Consider the following 18,672-nt stretch of genomic DNA (forward strand, 5'->3'; position numbering starts at 1 on the left):
TGGTTCTCAGCCTTGGCTACATATTAAAATCACTGAGGGCCTTTTCAAATTCCTGCATCCCAACCAATTAAATTGGAATCTCAGAGGGTGGGACCCAGGCTTTTTTATAAAGCAAAAGCTCCCCAAGTGATTCCAATACACAGCCAAGAATAAAAACCACGGATCTAAATTCTTAATTCCTCACTTAGACAGAGTTAGACAGGGTATAAATGATGGCAGCTCCACGCCTTGCCTGTCTCCAGCTGGACCGGGCAGCCAGGCCCAAGGGTGAATGGATGGGAGACGATCAGGCTGGAGTCCTCCATGGGAGAGAACAGCCCTCGGTCCCCGGGTCTGGGATGAAAGAGTTGGATCACAGCTTGCACAGGTGGTGCTGGTTAACCTCACACACACGTCTGCAGGCTTGCTGCACTGGGTGCACGTTCCCCCATGCTGTGACGAGGAACTTTGGGGAGTCAGCAACTTGTAGGGAATGAAGGTGACTTGAGAGGACAGAGATAGAAATGAGGCAGGTCCCTGGATAGCACTGGGCAGGGGAAAGGCTCACAGCTGTAAGCCTCGACTTACCTCTCAAGTGTAGCCAGGAAATGACACACCCCATACTCTACCTGGGCAATGATTCCTGAGCAGTCACCAGACCCCCTGACTGCTTCAGGGAATCTCAGGCCTATGCCAGGAACTGGTACTCACCCAACAAGACTGGAGCCAGCCCCTGTCCAACCCAAAGAAGTTCTGGAGATGAGGTGCCTAGCAGGAGCTCCTGGCTTCCAGAGAGAAGAAAATGTGCCCAGCACTGTGTGAGCACCACACACAGCCTCACTTCATCACTTCTTCAGAGGGGGGTGACATTCTCTGCAGTACAAGGGAAGAAACTGAGGTACAGAGGTTAGGTGACTTCCCTAGGGACACCTAGCCAAGTCTGTCTTAGATGCCATGTAGTAGATTGAAACTCTGGAGTCCTTCCAGAGTGAAAGTCTCAGGTCAGTTACGTGATCTTAGAGAAGTCACTTGACCCTCCCAAATCAGTGTCCTTGTCTATAAAATGGGGGAAACAGTACTCACCTCAGAACTGCCGACACTTACATCAGCAGCCAAGCGCTTAACCACTACGCCACCAGGGCTCCAGGGTTATTGTAGTGGGTATTACAATGAAACAAAAACTGCTCGATAAGTAGTAATTATAGTATTATTCTTATAGGCTCCCAAAATCTTCTTTCCACTATAGTCTGTGGCCTCAGAGGAAAATTGCTTATATTTGTATGATTTAAAGTTCTCTTACATCTATTAACCCATTTAACTTTTGCCTTATGAGGTTGAAATTTTATCCTCCTTTCTTTGTAATATATATATTTTTTCCCCACATGAAGACACTGAGGTCCAGTAGCAAGCTCAGGTCACTCGGGGGTGACTGGCAGAGCTGGGTCAGGAACACTGACCCCCTGAGACCTTGGCCACCACATAGCAGCAGTCACAGAGGGCCTACCCCAACCTCAAGGAGGGGTTACGCCCTGGATGCTCTGGGAAGGAGAGAGGCGGGGAAGCCTGAGGTGGAACAGGGTGGTGAGAGGAGGGTGGAGCTGTGTCCTTGATGTGGTGGCTCAGCCCAGTCAGGGCTGTCGCCACAGTCCTAGGGTTTGGCTGGGACAACAACTGCCATTTCCGCTGGTGTGGCAATGCCAAGTAGATCTGGGTCCGCCAGCCTTGCCAGGGAGTCCAAGCCAGGCAGGGCTGGGGAAGGGAGGATGTTCTGCCTAGTCTGGCCTGTGGCTCTTTGCTACTGGGGTGGGGGTCTGTTCCTGCTCTCTGTTTCACTTCCAACACTCAGCCCAGCTCCTTGGCACAGAGAGCCAGGACCACACCCTGAGTCCAGGAGGTACTGACAGAAGAGGAAACAAGACCCCAGCCTCAAGTCCTCCTCCAAGGGGCAGTGGAGGGGAAGAATAAAATCTACAATCCATTAAGAACCCACTGAGTGCTGGGAGGAACCCTGGTGGCACACTGCTAACCAAAAGGTCAGCAGTTCGAATCCACCAGCCACTCCTTGGAAACCCTAGGGGGATTGCTATGAGTTCGAATCGACTCGACAGCAATGGGTTTGGTACAGTTTGGTGTGCTGGGCCTTATCCTCTGTGCTTTGAATAAATTCGTTCATTTAATTTTCCTAATAGTCCCATGGGTCAGATGGTACCCTCATTTTATAGGTAAGAGAGGTAAAGTCCAAGGTCCCACAGCCCTAGGTGGTAGAGCCAAGATTATGCCAAAGCTCAGAACCTTTCCAGGGCACCACAGCTTTAATGGAGATCATGGCCACCAGGAACCAGCCAGCTCTGCCAAAGACCACCTCAATCCTGCAGCACCACCACCAGGAGGGCAGGGTCCACCTTCTCCAAACCAGGCAGCTCCAAAGGTCGCTGCACCGTTTCTGCCATTTGGTTCAGTTCCCAGATGTGCTGAGTGCCTTGCAGAGCCTGTAAAGATGTAAGGATGGACAAGAAAAAATAAAGTGCTAAAAGAGAAATACAAATAATGTGTTGAGAAAGGAAGGATCATTCCGACTAGGTGAATAAGAAAAGATCATGGAGTAGATGGTGTCTGAGCTGGGCTTGGAAGAGTAAGAAGGTATCACCTCTCCCATAGCCACAGGAGTCTGGGCTAATAATACCTCACAACATACACATTTTGCAGGAACACATTCAAACAGAAAGATAACACACAAACACAGTTGCCTGTGGGAGAGAGTATGTATGGGGATAAAAGAGAGTAAGTAAATGATGTCAGAGGGCCTTGCATAGGTTGGTGGTGATGATGTGCCATGACTGAGGAGTGTAATTAACTCGATTCTCTGCACTGAAGGTTAAAAAGGGGGAAAACAATGTCTTGCCTTTGAAGTGGAGGTAGAAGTTAAAGGCCATTTTCTCTAGCAGAGACCCCAGCCTCTCCTTAGGAGCAGGCAGCCTTCTGAGTATATTAACTAGAAGCCTTTTCTGGAAGGTGATAAGGAGCCAGGAGCAGCTGGCAAGGACTTAATGAGTTGAGACTGGCAGGCATCTCTTCAGGGCCTTTAGAGTTACTGTCATGGAATAGGGATGGGCTGTAACCAGAAGATTGGGTAACAGGGAGCCTTTGGGAGTGGGGCATGGCCAGATTCCTCACTGACAGGAGGTAACCTGCTCTGTGCAGGCTCGGACTTGGACTGGAGAGGAGAGAGGGTCAGAGTCTGTCCGCAAGCTCTGGGGCAAGCTACATGCACCAGGACTAGAGGGAAGTGGGGCAGGACTGGCTACATAATTTGCAGGGGCCGGTGAAAAATGAAAATGCAGAGCTCCCTGCTCAAAATTGTTAAGAATTTCAGGAGGGCAACAGCAGCACATTAAACCAATAGGGAGGCCCCTTCTAAATTTGGGGCTCTGTGTGACTGCTCAGGTCACACACCCATGAAGTCAACCCTGAAGTGGTGTCCAAGGAACATTAGCAAGGGATGAGGCCACAACAAAGCCAGCTACAGGGGTCCTCTTCTGGCCTGGAAGTCTCCTGGCCAAAACAAAAAGGCTCTGTCAACACATTGGTAAATCTAAGGACGTAGCCTGGGGCCACACTCAGCATTTCCCAGGCGGGTGGGTCTGCTCCCCTGACAGCATGCCCCACGAAGGCATGTGTGGTGTTCCCAAGTAACCAGTCCACCTCAGCCAACTGGCATTCTCAGAGAGTCCAGGTCTTGCCTTATTTGGAGGAGGGAGGGCATTTAAATTTCATCTCTCTGTGTTGGGGGAGCTCTAGATGCTGGGAAAATATGTCATGCTTGGAGACCATCTGGGGAAGAGGCATCTGGAGTTGTTCCTTTAATTTACAGAACTGACAACCAAGGGTAGGGGCCTTTGGCAAGTACAAACAAAGGGTGATGGCCCAGAAAAGAATCAAGATATTAATAACTGGCTCGGTTGGCACTGTCCTCCAGTCCCCCACCCTGGGGTTCGTGTGGCTGGGAAGCCTGATGTCTCTGTTACGGCAGGATCAAAACCAGCTTTCAGAGCAACATAAGCCAGGGCTAATTTTTAGCACAGACGTAACTTTCTAGTTCCTTTTTCCTACCCCTCATTTTTCAGTTGCCTTTAAAGAGGCCGCAGAGAACTGAAAAACAAATCCAAGTTTAAAGAGACAAGTGCAAAAATGCAAACTGGGCAAGGCGACAGAGCCGCCAGCTGGACAAAATGTGCCTGGAAAACAGCATCCTCTGCTTGGCAGGTGCTGGGGATTTATGGTTGAGTTTTGCAGACGTTTCATCACGTTACGAGCCAGCTCAGGAGACCCTCATAAAACTCTCCTTATATGAAAGAACAAACTAGCTGATAAAAGTCAGCTGCTGCCTATAAATGCACTGTGGGGATTGCAATTGAGCAGTGGATTTATTAGTCTAGGCTCTCTGTGCAAATTAACTATTCCGCACGTTTGAATCGGGAGGAGAAGAGCTGGAGCACAGAGGGCTGTCTCCCTTCTCACATGATGGCAAAATGGGCCATGGTGACCACCTCCCATTTCTTTACTGTGGACCAGACAAAAGTCTCCCTGAAATTAACTAGCTGGGGATCTACTCTTATATTCTTCCTCCTGGCCCCCAACAAATACCCACAAAAAGAATCAGTCCACCAATTCTCTATCCACTGTATTCCCGGCACATCCCCTATGACAGCATTTCTCACAATGGGCTGGCATTTCTGCTGGACTACCAGGATCATGTGTACAGTAATTAGTTCTATGCTGGGCACAGAGGGAGCTCTCCGAATGAATGCCTATGGATGTGGCAGTCTGTAAGGCCCCGCAGACATAAGTTATTACTAATCCACTCCAAACCGTTCGGAGGGGTTAGAGGGTAAGAAGAGCTGAGGTGTCTGTTGGAATCGAGGAATTATTGAGTGCCAGGAAGGAACAAAAAGGGAAGGAGAGATGCGATGAGGAAGTTATTAAGGCCAGTTTCTTCCCCAGAGAAAGGGCAATCTTTGTGGCTACTGTACCCAGCTATCCCTCTCTGTGCTAATGGCTTCATTTCCTCAGGGTTAAAGCTGCTTCTTAAAGAATCACCCTGCAACAGAATCAGGGATACTTGCTAAGGAGGCAGGTACCTCGGCCCTTCCCCACACATACTAGGCTCTCTGGGGCTAGGGCCCTAATGTGCTATACCAGGTATCCGTTTCAGAAAAATGACTTTCCTTTGCACTATGTAGAAACCAAGAAGGAGCCTTCCAAGAATGATGGGGAGGGGGAAGAGTGCCTGGGAGGGGTCCCTGCCTGTCATTACTTAAAAAGCACTGTCTTTCTCCTCCCAGCCCCTGGCATAAAGGGCAGCACCAGGATTCACTCCAACCTTCTTGGCTATGTGATCAGAAGGGAGGGCAACCAGCAAGGTGGCAGCTGCCCTGAAGAGCCGTGGATAATCACGTGCCACTGCCACTCAGATGGGGTAGCTCCGCACCCACCTCTGGGTCTGCAGGAATCCTATGCTAAGTAGGGCTGGGTACACAGAAAACCAAACTCTTGTTAGAGCTGAATAGGTGTTGAGGTGGCTTTTACCTTCTGTGGCAGAGAAGGGACAGTGGTATAGAGGAAAGACCTCTTTGACCAGAACCAAGAAACCCCTGGTGCAAACTCTGGCAACGTCACTGACAAGATGTGGGTCATTGGAAAAACCACTATGTCTCTCTAAGCCTGTTTCCTCATCTACCTAAAGGAGGTAAGCATACCTGTTTCATGGGCTGTTGTTAGGGTTAAAAAAGACAAGATACAGAGCATAGCACAGTGCCGTACATTATTAGGTTGTCTATTAAGTCAATTTCAGTCCCTTAAATGTTTATAAATTTACCAAAAGGCCCCCACATCTCCTCTCACTTAAACCTTGTAACCTACAAGGACATATCATCATCCCCATTACACAAATGAAGAAACTGAAACTTACAGAGGGGAAATGACTTGTCCAAGAGCATATAGCTAGTTAGAGGTTTAGACTGGAATGCAGGTTGGATGACCTGCAATTCAGGAAGCTTTCCCAATTCGGTTACGCGTTTTCTGTCCTTCTCATCAACACACCAGCTCCTTCCTCTCACTCTCAAACCTGCCCCTCCAAATGTGCACGTGCCCTACCTTTCTCCTAGTGAGAAGGAATTATAAACAGCTCAGTGCTTGAACAGGTTGAAGATGGTGCCTGGCCTGTCTCATCCTGATTAAAGTCAGGTATTACAGACCACAAAGGCTGATCCCTTCTTGGGCAAGGAGTCCTTCTTTTTAGAGCTCAGACATCACACTGCTCAGAGTGACCCTTACTCTGCCCAGAGAGAGGAATCTTAAGATCAGTTTCTAAAGGTGGATGGGGTACAGACAGGAAAGAGGGGAACGTGAACTCTTCATTCATCCAAACGCACTGTCTCACTGACAGGGAAGGGGGCTCTGACCACCAAGTCTATTCCCCAAATGAGGGAAACAGAACAGAGCTCACATTTGGTACCTATCGCGACCCATAAGCCAGTGGTATGCTTCAAGGAGGGGCGTAGAAGTACTCCCACTATGGTGATTCTCCCTAAATTAGCCTATAAATTCAATATGATTCCAGTAAAAATGCCAACAGGATTTCTTCTTCATTGTGGGGGGTGGGTGGGTGGGATTAACTACCTGGAAAATTCTAGGGGGAAGAAAAGCATAATGAATTGGGGTGGGAGGAGAGAGAGGGTTGCAAAAAAACCTAACCAATATTAAGCCTGGGGAAACCACCTAAATGTTCAATAGGGGGCAAGTTAAATAATTTATGGTATACCCAAACAATAGAAATTATGCAATTATTTTTATAAAACTAAGGAAGCTCTTTATGTATTCATATACAACAATCTTCAAGATACAATAAATTGAAAATACAGGGTTTGAAACTGGGTATATTGTATTCTATTATTTGTATAAAAATGAGGGAGAAAATACATAAACGTATTTACTTGTTATATAAGTTATCTATTGCTGTGAAACAAATTACCCCAAAATTTAGCAACATAAAAAAAAACAAACATCATCTCAGCTTCTGTAGGGCAGGAATCTGGGCATAGCTTAGCAGGCTGCCTTTGGCTCAGATCTCTTATGAGGTTGCAGTCTAGCTGTCAGCTGGGGCTATGGTCTCATCTGAAGGCTCAGCTGGGCTGGGGAGGTGGAATCTGCTCACTCGGGTTGTTGGCAGCCATCTCACCCCAGAAGCCTCTCCACAGGGCTTCCTCACAGCATTGCAACTGATTTCCCTCGGGCAAGTGATGCAAGACAGAGAAAGAGATAGCGCCCAAAATGGAAGCTGCGATTGTTTTTATACCCTATTTTCAGAAGTGACATTCCATCATTTCTGCTGGATTCCATTCCTCAGAAGCAAGTCCATAAGCCCAGCCACATTGAAGGGGAGGGGAGTACATAAGGATGTGAATACCAGAGGCAGGATCACTGGGGACCATCTTAGGAGATGTCTATCACACTTACACTGGCAAAGAATATTTCTGAAAGGATACCCTAGAAGCATTTAATGTTGGTTGTGTCCAAGGACGGGAACTGTGTAACTGGGGGAGAATTTTTCACGGAATTTGCTTGTGTACTCTTTGAATTTTGTACAATGTGAACCGTGTACTTCCTCAGAAAATAAGTCAAATTTAATTTAAATTTAAAAAGAGCAATTAAAAGGACAGTATTTTAATAGCAGAAGAAAAGCTAAGAGGGAACAAAATAAAAACAAACACACTTAAATATACGTAGTTATTATTAAGCACCATAAACAAATTGGGATGGCTTTAGAGTCCATGATTACTTGTTTCAGTGACGGAAGTTTGAAAAGCTCTTTATTGTAACACACACACACACAAACAATTCCCATTTGCAGAACAAAATACAAATTTTTGAGCCAGACATTCAGGGCTCTTACAGTTGGGTCCCAGTCCATCTTACTAACCCATTTCCTGTCATTCTTCTACCCCTTTATACTCTACTGAATTGCTGTAATGAACTATTAATATTTGTCAGTTCTAGGGTGGGGTGTGTGTGAATGCACCAAGCACGATGCCTGGCACACAGCAAACTTCCAGTAAGTGTTACCTCCCGATCTTTCTCAAACAACTGCCTTTGCTGAGGCTGTTCTCTTTGCATGGAATGCCCTGCACCCCTCTCTTACCCCCTCAAAAAACAAACCTGTTGCCATGGAGTCAATTCCCAATCATAGCGACCGTATAGAACAGAGCAGAACTGCTCCTTAGGGCTTCCAAGAAGCGGTTGCTGGATTCAAACTGCCAACCTTTTGGTTAGCAGCCGAGTTCTTAACCACTGCGCCACCAGGGCACCTTCCTCCTAGCCCCAAGTAAAACTCCCCTCAGTCTTAACTCAGAAGTCACTGTTTTATTTCAACGACAATATTCTCAATGTTGTATTACAGTTTAAATCTCTGCAGCTCAAAGTCTGATCCTTGGACTATCAGCATCAGCATTACCTGGCACCTTGTTAGAAATGCAGACTTTCAGGCCCCACCCAGACTTACAGAATCAGGATCTAAATTTTAACAAGATACCAGTGATTTATATGTACATTAAAGTTTGAGAAATACTGGCTTAAATCTTTCTCTACTTGACCTGTAAACCTTTCTAGGTCTCTCATCTCTTTCCAAAGCCCATCATAAGGCCCAATACTCAAATGTCCTTTGAGGTTTTATTCATAATTATGTAGATGATAGAATAAATAAAATACCTGGGAGAATATACACCACATTGTTATAATGGGTATCTGGAAAGTGGGCAGTGAGCCCTGGTGATGCAGTGGTTAAAGTGCCTGGCTAACTCAAAGGTCGGCGGTTCAAACCCACCAGCCACTCTGTGGGAGAAAGATGTGGCAGTCTACTTCCATAAAGATTACAGCCTTGGAAGCCCTCTGGGGCCGTTCTACTCTGTCCTCCAGGGTCGCTATGAGTCAAAATCAACTCAACGAAAGTAGATGGGTTGGCAGGTACGCAATGTGCATTTTCACTGTTCTATAATGTTTCAATTAAAAGTTTTTTTAAAAGATAATTTAAGTAACAGTATGTATCAATGATACCATATTTGTTAAAAAAAAAAGTTTGTGAATAGATACTATACATATCAAAATATTTCTACTTGAGTTTGTTTCATGGTCTTTTACATTTTTAATTTTTCTACAAAATTTTAAAAAGCACATATCCCTTTTGTAATAAGAAAAAAACAAAGTCATTTTCATTTTGAAAAATATATATACTCTTTATTAAACCCTTTTACATCCAATGATCCAGGTTTTTACAACAAACCTAGGAAGCTGACAGGTCTGGAAGTACCATTACCATTTCACAGATGAAGGCACTGGGCCTCAGATACGTAACCCTGATCTGACTCTGGGTTGGTGTTCTCCCACCCAAGCAGTTACTCCAAGCTCAGAGGAATGCGGCAAGTCAGTTGTCAGCTTTGGGCAAAAAAATCTGTCAGTTTAGGAATCATTATTGTAGCTCAAAATCACAGGGTAAAAGAAAAGCCTTCCTTCTCAGTAATAAACCCCAGCACTCTCAGATGAGCAACAGCAAGAGGAGAACAAGCTTCAAAGGCAAAGCACTCAGAATAATTCATGCTACACCGCCTCCCCCTGGTGGTATGCTCTGGAATCTAAAATTGCCTGATGATAGATAAGTAGGGACTGCAACTGGTCCAAAACAGATTTTTTTTAATGTTTTTTTCAACATTACCCTATTTCTTTAAATCATCGAAGCTACTCTGTCTTTCTTCAAGGAGTCAAGTATTGACACAAACACATGGAACCAGGACCTGGTGCCAACTAGGCTCAGTGCTGCGGATCACGCCAAGGGTGACAGCAATTTCACAGTGCTGCTCTTTACCTCCTGTCCTTTCCTTCCCCACCACTTCTACTGCTGTTCCTTCTGCACCCAGCGTTCTTCAGCACTGCCTTTCCTGCTTTCTCTCTGCCTCTCTCCACTTCCCTGAGCCTCAGGAAAGGGCAAGCAGTGGCCCACATATGTCCAGCCACAACCTGGGATGGAGAAGCCCCAACGTCAGAAACACCTAGCACCAACCCTCCCAAGGGCCAGTCCCTAGGTTCTGGGAACTGATAATTCAAGGGCATCACAGTGCAATACTGACATTCCTTTAGAAATATGAGAATGCAGCAAGGTCAGTCTTCAACTGTGCTCCCCCCGGTCTCAGATAAACACACAGCTTCCTTACTCTTCCAGGAAGAAGGAAACATTCAATAGGATATCTGGAATAGGAAGAGAGAAAAATTCTGGCTGTAGCATATCACCTGTCTAGAGGACACAGAATGTTGGATTTATAAAAGATACAGAGGCTGCGAGAGCCTCTCTATAATACTTCCAGAGATGTGGGATGCAGAGAAGGAGATCACAGGATAAACAAAAGCCAGTACCTTGCACAAGGTCTTGGTGTTCATCTTCTGAAATTTGGTCCCAAGCCTTGGGCAAAGCTTGGATGTTTGCCAAGTCTCCCCAGTGGATTGAGGAGAGGAGGTACTTTCTCTTCATGTACCTACCTGGAAGTTAAGGACCGGTCAAAAAGAAAATTAAATACGTCAAAGTAAAAAATACTCTAATGAGAGTCTAACCCATTGCCCTTGAGTTGATTCCAACTCATAACAACCCTATAGGCCAGAGCAGAACTGCCCCAAAGGGTTTCTTAGGCTGTCAACCTTTACAAAGGCAGACTGCCACATCTTTCTCTCGTGGAGCAGCTGGTGATTTAGAACCACCGACCTTTGGGTTACCAGCTGAGCATTTAACCACTGTGCCACCAGGGCTCCCTAGTTAGAGTCTAGTGAGCTATTAAAATGAAAGTGCAGCTATCACTATGTTTTAGCAGGTGGGCAGGATTTACCTGGTGAATAATCACACATATTTACTAGCACCTCTTTATTCAGATGGTTCTGTGCTACAGGCAGAGGAATTAAACACTGTCCTTGCAATCTAGGAGCCCCCAGGGTGAGGAAGAAAACCAGAAACTAAAAAGAAAGAATCTAAGTGACATGACAGATAAAGCTGAGCAGATGTTCCAGGATAAATACATGGTTTAGGGAGTAGCAAGCAGGGGGATCCCAGCTGAAAGGAAAAGCATAAGCAAAGGCACAGAAGTAGGGAAGCATGGGATGAATCTAGAGAAAAGTGAATCTGGTTTTGCTGGCAAGGAGGCAGTGTGTAGAGAGCAACAGGAAAAGAGGCTGAAAGGGAAGGTTGAGCCACAAAGAGCAACAAGCTAGGGATTCTAAACTTTATCCTACTAGCAACAAAAGCTACGGAGAATTTCTATGTATGTAACATGATTAGAACTAGATCTCCAGAAGACATGTGGATTGAGACCATTAATGGGGGATAGGAAGAAGATGGCTTGGAGGGAAAGAAGTTGGAGACAAGAAAACCTGTTAGGAGGTTACACGTGATTAAGAGCCCAAGTGAGAGGTAAGAAACTGTGGAAGTGGCACTGGGGATAGAGAGGAAGGAAAAGACAAGAAGCACCAGGGAAATGCAACTAAAGGGCTTGACAAGTGACTGTAAACATTCTTAGAACACTACCCAGCACATAGTAAGTACTCAGAAAAGTTAGCTGCAGCTACTGTTCCTTCTGCTCATGTTGCCGCTGCTGCTACTTCTACCACCGCTACTACTGCAATGAAAAAAGAAAGCAAAGGGGGTAAAGGGAAAGATGGTCTTTGTTTCCAGAGTGGGTGATTAGACAGGGCTGATTCCACACTAAAGGAAAAGGGGGCTGAATTTGAGGGCTAGATCGAGTAGCTCAACTTTAAACTTGAGTTTGCAGTTCCAGTGAGAGATCCAGCTGGAGGTAGCTATAGGAAGTGGGAAACCAAGACTAGAGGCAAGAAGAAAGTTGGGGTTTGGGACTCACTTACATAAAGATAGAAACTAAAGCCAGAGGGTAGATGAAGGCATCAGAGAAGAATTGAGAGAATAAAGCTAGAACTCCAAGTGGTTCTTTGATAAAATCCTCCTCCCTGAGGAAAAGTATACTCACCATTCAGACCACAATACCCTCCTAACTGGTCTTTCTGCTTCCACGTTTGCCCCCCACCCCAAGTCTTTCCTCAAAGCACAGCCAGGGTGATACTATTAAAAACATCGGTCTGATTATGTCACTCTTCTACTCAAAACCTTGTAATGGCTTTCCATCTCTCTCAGAGAAAAAGCCAAAATCTTTTCAATGCCTTTGGAGCCCCTACACAGTCTAGCCCCATTTCTGACTTCCATCTCCTATTAGGGTACCCTTCATCACTCTGATCTGGCCACACTGGCCTCTTTGCTATTTCCTGAATGTAACAGGCATGTTCTCATCTCAGGGCCTTTACACTTGATGTTCTCTTCCCCCACATATCTACATGGTTTCCTCCCTAACTTTCTTCAGGTCTTTGCTCATATGTCACCTTCTCAGTGAAGCCTGCCCTGAAGACCCTATCTAAAATTACAAGCCCACCCTCACCCCTCAATTTCCTCTTTCCCTGCTTTTTCACCATAGCATTTATCATCATCTGACATACTATACATTTTTCTTTTTTGTTTAATGTTCCTGGCACCTAGAACAGTGCCTGGCAGGTACTAGGTACTTAATTATTTGAGGGATGACTGTACTAAGGAATGCAGGGGGAATCCAAGTTCAGGAACGAAAGAGAACTGAACCAAACTATTCAGTTTTCTAATCTTGTGAAAACTGAAATTAAAAGGACTTCTTAGAACAGCTCTGGACACTATCTAAAATGTATGTGAAGGATACGAATTTCGATAATGTCTCTCAATATCTTGCAACCATTCCAACATGTCAGCCAGAGAGGGGCTCACAGCTGAAGGCTGCAGGACAGCATCAATGCCAACTGCGTCTGCATGCTGCTCATAGACCTGAAACACTTGCTCCACGTAGCTGCTGACCGTGTCACGCACCTTGAGGAGGGTGGCTCTGTGGGGAAAGAGTAATATCATGAGAAAGGTCTAAGGCAAGGTTTCTCAATCTCTGCACTATTGACTTGGCAAATATTCACACATATTTACTAGTACCTCTTTACAGGTGGCTCTGTGCTGTAGGCAGAGGAATGAAACAAAGAAATGGACTGGATAATTCTTTGTCGTATGGGGCTGTCCTGTGCATTGTAGGACACTTAACAGCACCCCTGGCCTCTGCCTACTAGGTACCAGGAGCAAAACACCACCACTCAAGTTGTGACAATCAAAAATGTCTCCAGACGTTGCCAAATGTCCCCCGGAGGGAAAAATCGCCCCCAAATGAGACCCACTGGTTTAAAGAGAGTAGTGACAGTGCCCTGGAGTAAGGATGACTCAAAAATCAAGAAGTGACTTAGAGATAGAGAGGCTGAAGAAGTAATATGGCTCTCACAGCTGTGTGATAAGCCCAGTTGCCAAAGAAAGTAAAGACCAAGGGGCCTATCTGGGGCTGCAATAAAACTGCATAACGAGAGCCAATACTCACAGTCCCACACCATGGACATGAAAAGGGAACAAGCAAGAGGAAACTGAAACAACAAACCAGTAGTATCCACATGCTACCTAGCCCTAGCTAGGAAATTCTTGAATGGCAGAGTCTGAGCTCTGGATGCACACACACTCCCGTGGACCTTGGGAAATTTACTCATCCTTCCTCATGTATAAAAATATTCTGTTTTGCTCACTACGTAGCCTAAGTACTCAGAACAGTACCTAGGTACGTAGTTCTAAGCACATAGAACAGTAAAGACTTAACAAATGAATAAGCAAAAAGGATCATTGTGAAAATTAAATGCATTTAAAATACTTAGAGCCATACCTAAGGAGTCCCCGGGTGGTACAAAAGGTTAAGTGCTCAACTGCTAGCTGAAAGGTTGGCGGTTTGAGCCCACTGGAAGGCATCTTGGAAGACAGCCTGGTGATCTGTTTCCAATAGGTCACAGCCTTGAAAACTCTACAGAGCAGTTCTACTCTGCACGCATGGGACTGCCACGAGTCTAAACTGACTTGACAGCAACTAACAACAGAGCAGTGCCTAGCTTATGGTAAATATTGTTATTATTCCATTGGTGATTTCGAGGGGCCTAGCCACCAAGACAAAGGCTACAACTTCCCAAAAAACACAGTATTCCCCAGCCCAGAACTGTGGCTTTCAAAAATGTTTGACCATGACTTATAATTAAAAAACACATTTAAAATAACTACCCAGTACCTTCACGCAAATGTGTAATCAACTGAAATAAAAGTTTATAAAACTTGACCCTCTGAAACACCGATTTTCATACTGTGGGTCCTTCTCATTTGTGGGTTGTGACCAGCATTTCAAAAAACTAAAGTAGAAGACAAAACATCACAGTGCATCCTGCACAGTATTGTTTTGTGAAACGCTTATTCCAGCTATGTGTGTATGTATGTGTATACAGACCATGATACAACATGTTATTTCTTCCTGAGGTCAAGGTCAAGTTTCAAAGTAACTGGACTGGAGGAAACCTGGTGCCTCCTGGGAGGCAGGCTTTCACAGGGAGTTCTTTTTTTTTTTTTTTAACTTTTATTGAGCTTCAAGTGAACGTTTACAAGTCAAGTCAGTCTGACACCTTACTCCTTACTGCCACTTGCTCTCCCCCTAATGAGTCAGCCCTTCCAGTCTCTCCTTTCGTGAAAACTTTGGCAGCCTCCAACTCTCTCTATCCTCCCATCCCCCCTCCAGACAGGAGATGCCAACACAGTCTCAAGTGTCCACCTGATATAATTAGCTCGCTCTTCATCAGCATCTCTCTCCCACCCACTGTCCAGTCCCTTTCATGTCTGATGAATTTTCTTCGGGGATGGTTCCTGTCCTGTGCCAACAGAAGGTTTGGGGACCCTGACCGCCGGGATTCCTCTAGTCACATCCAGACCATTAAGTATGGTCTTTTTATGAGAATTTGGGGTCTGCATCCCACTATCTCCTGCTCCCTCAGGGGTTCTCCGCTGTGCTCCCTGTCAGGGCAGTCATCGATTGTGGCCGGGCACCAACTAGTTCTTCTGGTCTCAGGATGATGTAGGTCTCTGTTTCATGTGGCCCTCTCTATCTCTTGGGCTCCTAGTTGTCGTGTGACCTTGGTGTTCTTCATTCTCCTTTGATCCAGGTGGGTTGAGACCAATTGATGCATCTTAGATGGCCGCTTGTTAGCTTTTAAGACCCCAGATGCCACATTTCAAAGTGGGATGCAGAATGTTTTCATAATAGAATTATTTTGCCAATTGACTTAGAAGTCCCCTTAAACCATGGTTCCCAAACCCCCGCCCTTGCTCCGCTGACCTTTGAAGTATTCAGTTTATCCCGGAAGCTTCTTTACTTTTGGTCCAGTCCAGTCCAGTTGAGCTGACCTTCCATGTATTGAGTGTTGTCCTTCCCGGGAGTTCTTTTTTTTATATTGAGATATAATTCCCCGAAACCTTCTTCAAACCAAACAATAGTTTAGCTTAACTAGTAAAAAAAAAAAAAACAGTCTGCCTTGAGCATTTTGCTCTTTTAAGAACTATTTATATGGAATCAGAGTGACAGCTCAAAAAGTTAGATAGAAACCTTAAGAGGCAGTGAGTTTATGTTAATAATGGGGAGGAATAACTCAGAAAAGGAGGGTGAGGATGGTTGTACAATTCAAAGAATGTAATTAATGTCACTGAATTGTACATGTAGAAATGGTTTAAGTGGTATATGTTTTACTGTGTATATTCTCAACAACAAAATAAAAAGAATTGAAATAAAATTCACATACCATAAGATTTACCCTTTTAAAATGTAAATTTCTATGGTTTTTAGTATATTCAGAGTTGTGCACACATCGCCTCTATCTTAGAACATTTTCATCACCCCAAAAAGAAACCCCATACCCATTAGAAGTCACTCTCCACTACTCCTTCGTCCAACCCTTAGCAATCACTGATCTACTGTCTGTCTCAATGGATTTGCCTATTCCGAACATTTCACAAAAATGGAATCATACAATAATGTGGCCTTTTGTGTCTGGCTTCGTTCCCTTAGCATATCGTTTTAAAGGTTCATACGTATCGTAGCAAGTATCAGCATTTTGTTTCTTTTTATTTGCTGAATAATATTCCATTATATGGGTATATCACATTTTGTTTATCCATTTATCAGCTGATGAACATTTTGGGGGTTGTTTTTACTTTTTGGCTATTACGAATAATTCTGATTCCCAGGGAGCTCTTTAACAGCTACTACTGATTAAGGAGCTGACCCATATAGAGATGTGTCTATGACCAAGCAAGAGGTTCCTGGGGATTTCTGCCCTTACCCCTCATCAAAGTACCCTCAATCCAGAAGCAAAAGAAATATCTAGAACCATATGGTCCTCGACAGCTTACACATACCTTCATGAGCTGGTTTACCTCTCATCTCTTACCGCCCCTTCTATGCCAGCCATTGTCTTTGCAACAATACCCATATCCACGTCCTGATCCATTAACACCCACTCATCCTTCAGGTCTCGGGCATCACTTCCTCCCAGAAGCTCCTCCTCTCCTCACAGTTTGGGTTAAACATGTACCTCTATGCTTCTGTAACTCCCAGTACTTACCACTATCTTAAACCCAAACAAAACCCAGTGCCATCGAGTTGATACTGACTCATAGCGACCCTGCAGAACTGCCCCATAGAGTTTCCAAGGAGCTCCTGGTGGATTTGAACCGCCAACCCTTTGGTTAGCAGCCGTAGTACTTAACCACTACACCACCAGGGTTTCCCCACTATCTTAGGACATACCATAATTTAATCGACTGATTGTCTATCTGTTCTACTGGGCTGAGAACTCCTAGAAACTAGAATTGAGTCTGGTTCATTGATATGTTCCCAGCACCTTATGCCTGGCATCCCATAGGTGCTCGATATGTGTACTTTGAACAAATGATGGTCCCCAATTTGATGGTTTCCTATTAGTCCACGGCATAAACTCTGTACACTGGAACCTTCAAGGAATGGCCACATGTGCCTTGTTTCTCCTGTCCTCAACAGTCTGTAACTCTGAGACAGAAGGTCTAACAATTAGCATAGATCAGAACTTGGAGACATGCTACTCCTGGGCACAGAGAGACCAGTGCATAGCAGAACAAAGTGGTGGCTGAAGGCTCTGGCCTTGGGGTCAGGCAGACTGGGATTAGAATCCCAGCTTTTCCGTTTACTAGTTGTGACTATGGGCAATTTGCTTGAGCCTCAGTTTCTGCACTTACCAAATGGGATTGACTGAGGTTAAGCCACAGAGGTGTTAAAAAGGTTTTATGAGGTAATGTATGTAAAACCCTTAGCTCTGACACCTACTAAGTTTAGAATACAGCTCTTTGTAGCTTTTTCCCATAAGAAGCCCTGGTGGTGCAACAGGTATCGCTCATTTGCTAATCGAAAGCTGGCAGTTCAAATCCACCCAGCAGCTCTACAGGAGAAAGACCTGGTGATAAGACCTGGTGATCTGCTTCTGGTGATCTGCTCCTATAAAGATTACAGCCTAGAAAACCCTATGGGGCAGTCCTACTCTGTCACATGGGCTCACTAGGAGGCAAAATCAACTCGATGGCACACAACAAGCTTTTTACCGAATAAAAAAAGAAAGAAAGGAAAATACAAAGTGCTAACAAGCTTCCTCCGCTCTTTTTCTGTTCAGATTTTGTACCTCTACTAAGCTCACCACTGTCAGGCCTAGCCTCTGCCGAGAAATATCAGAAAATGGCTTTTTGACAGAGGTCCCACTGCAACAGAGGGAAAGGGGGGAAGGCTGAGACACCTCCAAGTGCCGTGCTCGCAAGAGAAAAACACCCTTCTGACAGAGTCATCCTTCTAACAGATTCATCTCTTATGAAACACCCAGTTTTAAAATCTACCGAGCTCCTTACAGCCTCTCCCCTAGCTTGTCCAGGACGGTGTCACCGGCAGCCAGCTGCTTGCGCCTCAGCTGCTCCTCTAGGTCTGGGAAGGCGCGAAGTGGCGGCACGTCGTCAAACCGCACGTTCCGGGCCGCCTGCAGCTGCTCGGCCAGGTTGCTGAGGGAGGCCACGAGGGGCTGGCAGTCGCTCAGCGTGCTCCGCCACAGGCCCTGCTGCTCCTCCACCGCGGGGAAGCACTGCCGCAGGGCCTCCCGCACCGCAAGCAAAGGCCGGTCCTGAGTCATCGTCTGTGCAAACCAACAGAAGCAGCGTTAGGTCCCAGGTCGGTCGGGAGTTACGTCCGTCCTCGTGTCAGGACACGTTCTCAGCCTCCGCCCTCAAGCCCGCTTCCTCAGGTAAGGCTGTCCATTCCTTCAGGCAGGAGTTCCTGTCGCGAGGTGTCGTCTTACCTCCGGAAGCGGCTCTCTGAAGGAAGCCCCCTGTGGCCCACCTCAGGAAGCGTTTCCGACTGTTCCTCAGAGGAGGTTTCTCCAGGGATAGGGCGGTCTCCTATTTCAGACTGCGGATTCCCGGGGCCGAGGCTCTGTCTCGCTCTCCAGACTCGTGCTACTGGAGCCGGAATCCTGTCTCTGCTTCTTGAGGCTGCTCACCGCTTTCCCTAAATCAGAGGTCAAATTTACCGTCACCGCAACGAAACATCGATGACACGCGGATCTCTGTGCGCATGCCCAAAAGCGATTCCTCGTCCCCACCCCGCCCACCCG

General features: G+C 45.8%; 1 protein-coding gene across 2 annotated transcripts; it reads right to left on the minus strand.

Annotated features, from left to right (window-relative positions):
• Window positions 1-2,143: 2,143 nt before the first annotated feature.
• C3H1orf109 (chromosome 3 C1orf109 homolog) lies at window positions 2,144-18,623 on the minus strand. 2 transcript variants are annotated; one of them, XM_049878805.1, is made up of 5 exons: window positions 18,358-18,623; window positions 17,918-18,195; window positions 12,804-12,983; window positions 10,438-10,556; window positions 2,144-2,468 (listed from the first exon to the last, which is right to left on the minus strand). In XM_049878805.1, the coding sequence occupies exons 2-5, from the start codon at window positions 18,190-18,192 to the stop codon at window positions 2,302-2,304; spliced, it is 741 nt and encodes a 246-aa protein (XP_049734762.1). In that variant the 5' UTR covers window positions 18,193-18,195; window positions 18,358-18,623; the 3' UTR covers window positions 2,144-2,301. The 2 variants fall into 2 exon arrangements, with proteins under 2 accessions (XP_049734762.1, XP_049734763.1); XM_049878806.1 differs by lacking the exon at window positions 2,144-2,468 and adding an exon at window positions 9,265-10,272 and having other exon boundaries at window positions 17,918-18,623.
• Between the last annotated feature and the right edge of the window lie 49 nt (window positions 18,624-18,672).

The sequence above is a fragment of the Elephas maximus genome, chromosome 3 (genome assembly GCF_024166365.1).
Source record: "Elephas maximus indicus isolate mEleMax1 chromosome 3, mEleMax1 primary haplotype, whole genome shotgun sequence".
Classification (NCBI taxonomy): domain Eukaryota; kingdom Metazoa; phylum Chordata; class Mammalia; order Proboscidea; family Elephantidae; genus Elephas; species Elephas maximus.

Coding starts and splice junctions, on each gene's coding strand:
- C3H1orf109 (XM_049878805.1), bottom strand. CDS start 18,192: ATGACTCAGGACCGGCCTTTGCTTGCGGTGCGGGAGGCCCTGCGGCAG. Junction 10,557..12,803: donor GAGAGACATTATCGAAATTC/GTATCCTTCACA, acceptor ACTTCCAGGTAG/GTACATGAAGAGAAAGTACC. Junction 2,469..10,437: donor ACACCAAGACCTTGTGCAAG/GTACTGGCTTTT, acceptor ACATCTTTACAG/GCTCTGCAAGGCACTCAGCA.